This window comes from Ictidomys tridecemlineatus, chromosome 1, assembly GCF_052094955.1.
Source record: "Ictidomys tridecemlineatus isolate mIctTri1 chromosome 1, mIctTri1.hap1, whole genome shotgun sequence".
Taxonomy (NCBI): domain Eukaryota; kingdom Metazoa; phylum Chordata; class Mammalia; order Rodentia; family Sciuridae; genus Ictidomys; species Ictidomys tridecemlineatus.
In genome coordinates, this window is record NC_135477.1 from 26,091,067 (window position 1) to 26,104,038 (window position 12,972).

At 38.3% G+C, this 12,972-nt stretch overlaps 1 protein-coding gene across 4 annotated transcripts in view; it reads right to left on the bottom strand.

Annotated features, from left to right (window-relative positions):
* Positions 1–3,100: 3,100 nt before the first annotated feature.
* Slf2 (SMC5/6 complex localization factor 2) overlaps positions 3,101–12,972 on the bottom strand; it is a 50,065-nt gene continuing 40,193 nt past the window's right edge. For 3 of the 4 annotated variants that reach the window (XM_005333674.5, XM_078024832.1, XM_021731900.3), the window contains 3 exons: positions 12,133–12,201; positions 8,236–8,421; positions 3,101–3,310 (listed from right to left, as the gene is read on the bottom strand). In XM_005333674.5, coding sequence (XP_005333731.1) covers positions 8,386–8,421; positions 12,133–12,201 — 105 coding nt within the window. In that variant the 3' untranslated portion in view covers positions 3,101–3,310; positions 8,236–8,385. Of the gene's footprint in view, positions 3,311–5,070; positions 8,422–12,132; positions 12,202–12,972 lie in introns of those variants that run through there. The other variant, XM_005333673.5, reaches the window with a different exon arrangement.

Below are 12,972 nucleotides of genomic sequence, written 5' to 3' on the forward strand. Positions count from 1 at the left end.
CATTCCCAGTACTAGGGCCTAGCTAAATTGCTAAAGCTGGCTTTGAACTTGGGATCTTCCTGCCTCAACCTCCTGAGTCGCTGGGATTACAGGCATGTGAAGTCACAATCTTTTGCACTGATTCACTCACCAAATCTTAGCCCTAACGCAGTTTCCCCTCAGAGACTGGGTCACTCAGACACCTGCCTTCCCTTCTAGCTTCTCTTGAACATTATTCTTACTCCAAAGTTTCCAGTGCATGTTCCCAAGCAAATATCTTTTCCTTGCCATGTTTAATCCCTTTCCAGCAGCAATTCAGAAAATCCCCTCAGAATCAATTCCTCAACTCCTTTAACTAGGATGTTTTTCTGCAAACATAGGCCCTGCCTCCTTTCTATTGCCTCAATAAAACCTGAACTCTGGACATGACCCTGACCAATCCCCTCCCCCACAAAAATCCATGACAACATTGATCTAGGCCCAAGAGAAGGATCAAGTAAAGGGCCACAGGAATGGACTCTTGCATGTGTCCAGGAGTTTGAACAGGATCGAGGTTGCATATTTAACTGAAGGGACCCTGAGAAAGACACTTCATCCTTCTTTCTGGAATCCTTAAAGCTCAGAGTTCGGTACTTAATCCTATAAAATCTCATTGCTTGGAGTGCAGTGTGACTGCAGACTGCTAGACAGCAGGATTCATATCACACTTCCACCCCCACCCCTTAAACTTGTCTACCAGCACTATGAAAACAGGGTGTGTGTGTGTGTGGCGGGGGGGTGGCTTGGAGAAACACTCATATTAAAAAATGCACACACACTTTACAGGGTGCCCAGCTAAATTTTTTTTTGGTAGTACTGAAGATTGAACCCAGGGGCATTCTACCACTGAGCTGCAACCCCAGACTTTTTTATATTTAAGGAGGTCTCACTAAATTGCCGAGGCTGGACTTGAATTTGCAAATCTCTTACTTCAGCCTCTGTAGCCTGGATTATAGGCGTGCACCACTGCTCTTGGCTCATTTCTTTCATTGTACCCTCATCTCATCCTGAGGAATTAGTAGTCCCATTTTATAGATGGGAAACAGGCTCTAAGAAGTTAAGGAACTGGCATTGGAATTCATTCTGCTTATAGAAAGTTCTCAATGAAGACTGGAAAAGTCTGAGAAAGGGTATGCATAGGAAGCCTGGGAATAATTATCACTAGGCAAAGGCAAAAATGTACAAATTGGTGCAGACTGTTTGGGGAGAGTAGGAAGAAGGGAAGGGGCATGTAAGAGGCCAGTGAGTTTGATTTGATGAAACAGGAAGGTATCTAGAGGGAAATAAAAGGGAAAAGTCAGATCACAGCTTGGAAAAGACCACAGAACATCCTGAAAGAGCTGATGGAGCAAGTGAGGAAGTCAGTAAATCACGGTTAAGAAGGATAAATCTATAGTCCTTATGGGGAACTGGGTTGGAGGGAACAATGGGGTGGGACAGGAAGACTGCCCCCCACAAAGTACTTGGGCAGGAGAGAAAGTAAACTCAGGGGCCAAGGGGATTGGTAGCATGGCTCCCAAGTTCTCAGATTCAGTGCTAACTTCATATACCTCAGGAGTGGCAAATAGGCCAAATGGTAGGTTCTGAGTCTCAGCTTCACTGAAGCAAACTATTCTCTCTTCTCAGGTGTTCCTAATGCAGACTCAAAACTACATTTTTTTTCTTGTTTTTGCTTTTTGCATGCTACTGGGGATTAAACCCAGAGAGAGGTGTTTTACCATTTAACTATACCCCCAGATCTTTTTATTTATTTATTTAATGGTGCTGGGGATTAGAACCCAGGGTCTTGTGCATAAAGGCAAGCACTCTACCTGCTGAGCTATATATATATCCCCAGCCCCTCAGATCTTTTTATTTTGATACAGGTCTTCTTGCTAAGTAGCTCAGATTGGCCTCAAACTTGAGATCCTTCTGCTCCAGGCTCCCAACTAGCTGAAATTACAGGCAGGCACCACTGTACCTAGATAAGATACTTTTTGGTGGGTGCGTGATGGGAGAGGAGGTGGGGGTGGTAGTTGTGTGTGCTTCCTGATGTTTGAACCCAGGAGTGCTTTACCACTGAGCTATACCCCGGCCCTATTTATTTAAAAAATTTGGAGAAAGAGTCTATGTTGTGAAGACTGGCCTCAAATTTATAATCCTGCCTCAGCCTGTGTAGTTGCTGGGATTATAGGTACACGCCACCATATCTGGCTAACCTCCCACATTTCTAAAATGAGCAAAATGTGATTTTAGTATGGCACTTGCTAAACTGTCATTGGGCAGTTAATTTTAGTTATTTTTATTGTTGGTACTAGGGATTGATCCCAGGGGCACTTTACCACTGAGCTACATTCCCAGTCCTTTTTTAACTTTTTAAGACAGCCTCCCAAATTGCTGGGATTGCAGGTGTGTGTCACCTTATATGGCTACTTCAACACATTTAAAAATGTGGATTCAGACTATAATCCATTTCTTTTTTCCAACTTAAAACTGTGAACCTAATAAAAGTATTATATCTGAAGGCAGTTAATGGTGCTTTCTATAGGAAGTATCTTTTGACTTGATTCTTCCATGCAAATCAAGATGATAAAATATGACTGAGGGAAATATTGACAGTATAAAAAACTTGAAATCAAACATTCAAGAAATGAATCCTAACCAAGCCTTAACTCTGTGCCCTGGGAAACAAGGCACATTATTCTATTACTCATCCTTGAAATCACCAATCTTGCTACTTGATAGGGTGGCTGTGAGAAGATCCCATTTGGAAACTCTGAAGTACTTTACATATACACAATACAAACATGAATTTTGTTTTTGCTAGGCTACTTTTCACTACTCTGCTGAAAGAAAGTGGCTGATAAGAGTGCTTCTTGCCTTCACCAGATTCTCAGCCACCTGCACATCAGGATTGTTTTGGGTCCAGGCTCAGTTACTCACTGTAGCGGGGATCCTAGGTGAAGGGGGTGGGTAAGAACTCCTGAAACTTGAGGCTCCCTGAGGCAGAGAACTCTGGCCTAGTCAGGTTGTCCTGCTTCCTGTTCACTGTGGCAGCATTTCTGTTCCTGCTTTGCCATCTCCATCTCTGGTCTGCCCAGCATTTTCCCTTTAGGAGGTGTGATCTTTATTTTGGCCATATACACAGCTGAGGTGTTTCTTCAGCAGGGACTGTCACCAGTTCAACAATGCTGTAGTCTCACTGTTCTGTGCCTCAGAAGCCTGTTTTGCCTGCTAAGTTTTCCTCCAAGCCAGTCTTCTTGGAGTCAGACCCAAAGCTGGGCATTCTGGTTTGCCCTCTCTTGACTCCAGCCTAGGGAATGGTTAGCAAGGAAAAGGGAGTATCAGGACATGTCCATGAATGCTGGAAAACCACCACCCACCACCTCTTTCTCAGCTACTTGGCATAAGGAAAGTCAGAAACTTTATTTTTTGGTACTGGTGATTGAATCTGGGGGTGCTTTTTAAGAAATTACTTATTTACTTAGTACTTGAGATTGAACCCAGGGGTGCTCTAACCACTAAGCAACACCCCCAGCTTTTTATTTTTTGAGTCAAGGTCTTGTCAGTTGCTTAGAGCCTTGCTAAATTGCTAAAGCTGGCTTTGAATTTGTGATCCTCCTGCCTCAGCCTCCCAAGTTGCTGGGATGACAGGTGTGTGTCACCTACCTGGCTCTGGGTGTGCTTTACACTACATTCTTAGCCCTTAAAAAACAACGTTTTTTTCCTTGACAAAATGTCTTGCTAACTTGCCCAGGCAGGCCTCAAACTTGTGATCCTCCTGCCTCAGCCTCCTGAGTGGCTAGGATTACAAGTATACACCATGACACATGGCTTTATTATTAAATTTTTACCAGCAGACAGGGCTAGACAGAGAACCGTCTGGAGCTCCCTGAAGTTAAAGGAACAGAGCATACAACTATACTTTCTGGGGATAAAATTCAATCATCAGCACACTCCAGGATATCTGCTTAGGAGCAATTTTAATTGTCATCCGAGAAGAGTCTCTTAAGCAAAACAGTGAGAAATAGGAATGATTGAGTTCTTCCCATATGCCAGGCACTGGAGAAGAGTCTCTTAAGCAAAACAGTAAGAAATAGGAATGATTGAGTTCTTCCCATATGCCAGGCACTGTACTGAGCACTTTTCATGCATTAACTCACTTAATCCTTATACACTCTGAAGTAGGTACCAATGTTATTCCTCCTACTAGATGAATAAATAGAACTTGCCCAATATCAAATGGCTAGTGTGGTAAGATTGGGATCTAGGGCTAAGCCTAGGGGCAAGGTCAAGGCCCTTCTCTTATATTGAATAAGGCTGTGCTGTCTGCCATTAAGTACTCATAGGAGTGTTTCTGCTTCTGCCTGGTTGTCAACCCCTATCCCTTTAACCCACTGTCAAAAGAAAAATGCAGCATCCTCCAATTCATCTATCAGAAAGGATAATGAAAATACTGGCATTGTTCTGGAACTTGAGGTCTCCTGAGAACAATGCCTACGCCTTCTGAGTTTGTTAGAATAGCTTCTCCTGTAAGGGGTATTAACCTATGTCTCCCCACAGTTGGCATACCCAGAGCCTTATCTACCTGGTTGGTCAAAGGTAATCCTGAGCCCTGCCTCTGCACTGTAGGGTGTCCCCCTTTTTGGTCCTGCGCTATACAAAATGGCATCTAGGTCAAGGGAATTTTTTCTAGCCCTCTTTGCCCAATAGCTTAAAGTATTTTAACCTAGATACCAGCAGGTAAGATTCCTAAGAGCTATCTGTGTTGTTTGTTATGAAATTCTTACTGGCTCCTAAAAAGTGTCTAACATGTAGTAGGTTCTCAATAGTTGTTAAATGAACACGGCAAATGAGGTAAAAATGAGATTACTGAATTCTTGACTGTAAAATATACAGAAAGTTATTAACTGGTTATATAAAAGCTTTTGTGTTTTCCAGAAACAGGAGCTAATGAGCTAGAAAACTGGAGAAACCAAAGAGAAAGGAATAAGTTTAAAAACCAGGGGATGAGCAAGGGAATCAACAGGGAATTCCAGATACCAACCCCAAACAAATATTACCAAACACATGTTCAAACTGAGAAAAAGCAGTTTTAATAACACACACATACATTCATAGGACTTTAAACAAGATGTAGTATAAAATCTTAAAAAGAAAAAAAAATGAACGAAGAGGGAAATCTGCATTTACTACCTAAGAACTGGTGGACTCACTGGCTGACACAACTCTTAAGAAAACAAATGCACAGATAATGAGGTGCACCAACACTGCTGATGAGTGAGAAATAACAACCAAGATCATGCTTAACTGCTCTACATGGCCAGCCACCTGTACCTATTCTTGCCCCCTCAGAGACAAACCAGAAGAGTCAACTTCTAATTCTCCAACTCAAGTCACTTGTTAATGGGTCACTTCTCAAAAATTTTATTATTTCTTTAATTTAAAAATTATTCTTAAAGACCCTACACATTATTAGTGGCCAGTCCTCACCAACTATAATCTGTTTTGATAAAAATAAAAATGCAAATGCTCCAAATAAGTCTGGATGATAACATGCCATTACCTATCTTTTACATCTGGGGAGATTTTGTGAAGTAAAAAGCAAGCTACTACTTGCATTTCAAAACGAAAACAAAGCGCCAACCTTCCAAAGGTGACAAAGGCACCACTGCCATCAGGAGACAGACAGCAAATGTACAAATGCTGTTACTTTACTGCTACGTAGATGTGTTTTTTGCATGAGCCTCTTCACTTAACTAACAGAACTATATTTTCAGCTAACAAGAAAAGCATGTTAGAAAAGGCAAATGGTTACACACAAAAGCATAAACACAAGTATCTTAATTTTCAGCTTGCAATAAGGGTAATAAGTTTGACATATATATCCAGATAATTAAACAAGGTGATTTTTGGCACAGTAATATTGCCAAACACACCACCACTCAGTGCAAGCTTTGTTTGCCAAGTCCCAAAAGCAGCCTGACATTCTCTGTGCAATGAACATTTTCTCCCTCTCTAACATCCCATTCACTGGGCAACAAGAGGAGGGAGACAAAGCATGGGGACTCAAGAGGGTGAAGGAAAATACTTTATTTGGGAGAAAAACCATGGGCTACTTGTGCTAAAACAGAATCACAAAATTTCTGAGAACCCAAATGCAAATGCTGACTGGACTATAACCCGGAGACTGAAGATGTCTACCAGAGTCATAAATAAAAGGGCCTAAACTGATGTCTGGCCATTTATTTTAAAGGGACAGATGAAATATTTTTCTTTTAATGGAGAAAGACAATTAAAAATAGAGATTTTTTCTTATTGGAACTGCTAAATAAAAATGTATCAAAGTGGTTTTAAATTTGATGGGCAGTTATCTGTTGAAACTGCAATACAAAAGGGTCACTTAAAAAAAAACCTGAATAACCCACTTGTCCCCCACCCCGTCAATGTACACGATTAGAAAATATTTACACACTATAATTACAAGCAATATAAGCAGTATTTTATACTTTGAGATTTTGTACACTTTACACAATGCAAAATGAGAAAAATATGAACACTTATAAAATTACACACAAATAATGTATCTACAAAATATTAAATTACAGAGTGAAAGCCCCCATTGTTGGGCAGATAGATGCCAGAGTTTCACCAAGCTTCTTTCAAATATAACTCTTTGTATCTATCTCTTTAACGTTCAGTTCATAAGTGGCATTTTGTAACAATACCTTTGAGAGGTAGTATCAAGATAATAATATTCTTACCAGTAAACTCAACACAGAATAAAACATGTTGGTCTGACTCTTGGAGCCTCATTCAGCCTGGGTTCTTAGCAACTGGATTTATTTAGTCCTGTCTATAAAAATCTCTAACTGCCCAATGCTTGACATGAGCTCAAAAGTTACTGATGCTATTTGAAATGAAATGATAAATTTAAGATAATTTTTTTTCTTTACTCCTAAGCCTCAGTTTAGAGGTAGAAAGTTAGTTCTTAATTAAAACTTAATTTCTCCTCTCAAACCATAAACATCAAGTCCAGTTCCCTTCACTTCCATCATCTTTTCCCCTACAACTAAAGACATGAGAGTGCTCAGGAGAGAGCAAGTCACCCAAGCCAATGTTGAAAGAACAAAAAAAATAGTATTCTCTTTCAGGAACAAACCCTACTAAAAGAGACATTCAGTCAACAAAAGAATTTTTGAGTTGGCTAGTAAGAACCTGTTACTATCCAATGGCTTTAAAGGGCCCTTGGGCTAAAACCAGCATTGTACGCTTCTACTAACCCTCCACCATTTAAAACCAAAAGATGGCTGTCCAGTGTTTAAGAATTTAGAGCAGCTGTGATTTTCAAGTGCAACAACTTCAAAATACAAGCACAGGAGCACACACATGCATGAGTGTGTGTGTATGTACACACAGATACACACACACACACACACACACACACACACACACACACTATCCCAAAGAATAAACACCATCCAGGTCTCTGCCAAAGTAATATACTCATGGAAACAAGGTTTTTGGAAACTTTTCCAGATATTTAAGTTTTTATAATAGACTTCAGTAATATGGCTACCAAGGGCCAGACTTCTAAGGTTTAACCAGTATTGAAAAAAAAAAAAAAGTGTGTGTATATATATATATATATATATATGTATATATATGTGCATTTAAAAGCAATTCAAAACAAGCTGCATATGACTATTTTGGCATTTTAAAAACAGAGTCACTACAGCTTAACCTCTTCCTCTTATAGGGATCTGATGACATATCAAACTTCTGATTAATTGTTTAAATGTGTTTTTAAAAATCTTAATAGTGAAGGAAAATGCAGGGATTGAAACCTACTGCAGTTTATAGAAGTTACAGAAAAGATCAATGCCTTTGTTACTAAACTCTGTTCTAAGCAATCCCTTTGCATACTAAAATAACAAAGAGGGAAAATTAAACCCAACTGGAACTTGGTCCTGGTTTCTATGTCCAACTCCTCAAGTTGGTCCAAACTCTTTTCTTCCATATTTCCCATGATTTATCCAAGTGCTACAAATACTCCCTACAAAAAGATATTGGCTTTTAATTTAACAGGAGGAATTAATAAGGGCAGGTTTAGATTATGAGGTGCTTCTATCCTTTCCCTCCTTTTGTAAGACTCTGCTCTTTTAAAAGGTCAGTTGCCTTAAAACCTAAGCAGATCACATTTCATATCTGCTTCAGAAATGGCAATTTTTTCATTACCAGCTTTATACTAGATATTCAAGTGGCACATTTGCTGTGTGTTTTCTTAGCATTCTGTAGCACTGGAATCCATAGTGATTCTTTTTACTCTTCTTGGAAAGGCTCTTAATGAATTTCTCTTGGTTCATATTTGTGCTGCTATAACTTCTGTTAAGAATCTGGTACCCAGAAGTCATGAAGCTGCCCCTAGAAAAGGAAAGAAAAAAAAATGCAGAAGGAAAATTTAATCAAATTATGAATTAACCCTTATATAAAACTACTAATCATCATGGGTTGTGATAAAAATCATGGGTTTTAATAACAAAAGTAATAAAATCTTTATATTATACATTTTTTCTAAAAATTTCAGATAATCAGGTTCAAATGCCACATTTTGTGATCTAATAATCAAAAGAAGTATAATGTAAACAGGATATTTTTTCTCACCATTGTACTCATGAAGGGTCATATTTTAGGAGATTATTATGTTAAACTGATTAATATAAGGTTTTGTTATTATTTTCTATTTTAATAACACATCAGCACAGATGGCCAGACTGAAAAAAGTCTACTGAGGGTTAGAAACTGAAACAACAAAGCAGTATAAATTTGCCAGGCGTAGTAGTACACTCCTGTAAACTCAGCAGCTTGGGAGGCTGAGGCAGGAGAATTGCAAGTTCAAAGCCAACCTCAGCAAAAGCAAGGCGCTAAGCAACTTAGTGAGACTGTGTCTCTAAAAAAAAAAATACAAAATAGGGCTGGGGATGTGGCTCAGTGGTCAAGTACCCCCGAGTTTAATCCCCAGTAACTGCCCCCTCCCCCCCAAAGCCCAAATAAAACAAAACAAAACAAAAAATACAAAGGTCTGGGAATGTGGCTCAGTATTGAGCACCCCTGAGGTTCAATCCTTAGTAAAAAAAAAAAAGTCAGATTTACTTCTGCTAGCACATGAAGTGAACTATAAACAATGTTTAGGCCCTGGCTACTCAGAGTATAGTCTCTGAACCAGCAGCATTAGTATCAATCTGAGAATTTACTGGAATTGTAGACTATCACAGATCCCTAATGAATAGACTATCTCAGGTCCCTCAGACCTAATGAATCGGAATCTACATTTCACCAAGTTCCAAGTTGATTCCTATATTAAAACTTTAGAAGTTATCATTTTATTTATTTTTAAAATTTTTTATTATGATTTCTTTATTTTTTTAAACATTTTATTTTATTTATTTATTTTTAAGTGGTGCTGAGGAGCAAACCCAGTGCCTTGTTCGTTCTGGGCTAGTGCTCTACTGCTGAGCCCCAGCCCCAACTCTTAGAATTATCATTTTAGACAATCCTGTATTAGTTAGTTTATAAACAATACAGATGGCGAACTGTTGAGCAGATGTGAAGAAAAATGCCAAACTAGGCAAAAACCTCTTTTTTTTTCTTTTGAGAGAGAGAGAGAGAGAGAGAGAGAGAGAGAGAGAGAGAGAGAGAGAGAGAGAATTTTTTAATATTTATTTTTTAGTTTTCGGCACAACATCTTTCTTTGTATGTGGTGCTGAGGATTGAACCCAGGCCGCACGCATGCCAGGCGAGCACGCTACTGCTTGAGCCACATCCTCAGCCCCCAAAAACCTCTTTAGATGAGGCCAAAAGCATGAATGACAAAAGGGGGGGAAAAAAAAAAGATATAAACTGGATTCTACAAGTAAAAATGTTTGTGTTCTAAATGATACTACCTAGACAATGAAGACAACAGAGGAAACAAAATACTTGTAAATTATATATCTAATAAAGAACTTCTATCTAGAACACATGGAGAATTCTTACTATTCAACAATAAAGATAAATAAACTATAAACCATTAAAAAACAGGCAGTGAGTGGCTGAGGCTGTAGCTCAGTGGCAGAGCACTTGCCTGGCAAGTGTGAGGGTTGGATCCTCAGCACCACATAAAAAATAAACAAAATAAAGGCACCCTGTCCAGCTATAACTGCAAAAAAAAAAAAAAAAAAAAAAAAAAAAGAAAGTGAACCTGGCACAGTGGCACAGGCTGTAATCTCAGTGATTTTAAAAACTGAGGCAGGAAGATTGCAAGTTTGAGGCCAGCCTTAGCAACTTTGCAAGACCCTGTGTCAAAATTAAAAATAAAAAGAACTGGGAATGGAGTTTAGTGGTAAAGTACTCCAGGGTTCTATTCCTAAGTACCAAAGGGGAAAAAAAAAAAAGAGCAACAAATCTGAATAGACATTTCTCCAAGGAAGCTGTATACATGGCCAAAAGGCATATTAAAAGATGCTCAACACCATTAGTTGTCAGGAAAATGCAATTAAAACCACAATATTTCACTTCCCACTCCTTGACTATATAGTTTTAATAAAAAGGACAGATAATAATTGGGAAGAATGTGGAGAAACTAGAATCTTCAAATACTCTGGTGGGAATGTAAAATCATGCAGCACTCTGGCAGTTACTTAAAACACTGATCATAGAAACTGAGTTTGGTAGCATGTGCCTATAATCCCAGCATTTTAGAAGGCGGAGGCAGGAGGATTACAAATTCAAGGCCAGCCTCAGCAACTTAGTTCCTATCTCAAAGTAAAAAATAGCTCAGTGGTAAAGAAGGGCTCAATTCTCAGTGCTGCAAGACAAAACAAAACAAAACCCACATATGAAAAATCAAAAAGCTCACAAAAACAAAAAAAGTTGAACATAGAATTACCAAATGATCAGCAATTCTACTCTCAGTTATTTGCTTAAGATGTTTTCATCTGTAAGCATATTCACACAAAAACATATATACAAATGTTCATGGAAACATTATCCATAACAGAAAATAGATACAATTCAAATGTCCATTTCATAAAATGGACACGTGATATATCCATATAGTCGAAAACTGTCCATCAATAGAAAGAACATGCATACCACAACATGGATTCACTTATCATTATGTTAGGTGAAAAAAACTAGTCAAAGACCACAGTGTATTTCATGTATAGGAAATGTTCAGAACAGGCAAATCTATACAGACATGTCTAGATCTTAAGGGAGTGAGGAGGGGAATGAGAGTAGTGGGGGAATGGTGAGTGACTGCGAATGGGTATGGAATTTCTTTTCAGATGACAAAAATGTTCTAAAGTTAGGCTATGATTGTAATGGCATTCACTTCACAACTCTGGATATATTAAAAAGCATTATATACTTTTAAGTAGGTGAAATATATATTTTGTGTATTATATCTTTATAGAACTAGTAAGAAAAAAATGTTCCCTAGCTGGGCATGGTGATGCAAGCCTGTAATCCCAGCTAAAAGGAGGCCAAGGCAGGATTATTGCAAGTTCAAGGCCAGCCTGGGCAATTTAGTGAGAGTCTATCTCAAAATTAAAAATTAAAAAAAGTAAAAAGAGGGGGCTGGGGATGTGGCTCAAGCGGTAGCGTGCTCGCCTAGCATGCGTGCGGCCTGGGTTCGATCCTCAGCAGCACCACATACCAACAAAGATGTTGTGTCCGCCGAGAACTAAGAAAAAATAAATAAATGTTAAAATTCTCTCTCTCTCTCTCTGTCCCCCTCTCTCACTCTCTCTTTAAAAAAAAAAAAAAAAAGTAAAAAGGGTTGGGGTTATAGTTCAGTGGTAGAGCACTCCTGGGTTCAATTAATAACAAGGGAAATAAATGGGGGTAGGGAGTAATACTTCTTATGAAATAACCTCCATTTGATGTATTCTGAAATGGGTTTGGCCACCTCTGAAAATAAATTAATGAACATAATAAAGCAAACAAAAACCATTCATACACAAACAATCTATATTATACTGGCATTTTTAATTTATAGACAATTAGAAGCAAGTCTTCTGTTGAATTTTGTTTCAAAAGTATGAAAAGTACCACTTAGTAAAACTATTAATAAATTGTTTAATAAAATGACACCTGAGTAGGCCGACAGTTCTGAATTATTTCCTGCCATTTTCCATGTATCCTGGCAACCAAGTCTTTCACCTTAAAAATATCAAAGAGGAAAATGTATCAGATCAAAACATCCTGACCTACAATCCATTTACAACTTGATACAAAAGATCTTAGAGCTTTGACAGACCCACACTTGGTTTGATTTTTGTTAAGAGAAAACAAGTTCCTTATCTTTTAGAGGGGCTTTCAAATTATAGTGATCAACAAAATTTTCCTTTATCATCATTAATAAAAATATTGAATGCTTAGAGTTCAATTTTCCTATTAGTTATTAAAGATAATCCAGAAAAACATAAACCCTGCCTTCAAAGGAACTTACATTTTTGATTTGCTGGCTTTATAACAACTAAATAGAGAAACTAAGGGTGGACTGTGTTATAGGGCTCAAGGCTTTAGTTGTTCTCTATCTTACCACCTTCTATTTGAAAGACTCAAGACCACAAAAAACATTTGTCATTTGTTCCTTTCCACATTATCAGAAGATCCAAAATTCACCACTATTCTTCTCCATGTTTTTACAAAGTGCTATGAATCCCCTTCAAATACCTGGTATATTCCTATGTTTAGAGGTTTAGCAAAATTCTGCCCCACTAGAGATTCTTGATTAGCTCTTGCCATAACTGCTTGAGAAAAATGTTTTAAACAAGGAATTTTACACTGCCTGAAGTAAATTACAACTTCTGCTTTGTTCCCTATCTATAGTTCAGCAAATTAAGCGTCGCCAAAATAAGTTTTCTAGTAGAGGCTTTTGGAGAGGCTTGCAACTCACCAATTTCAGTAGGACCACCTTCTGAAACAATT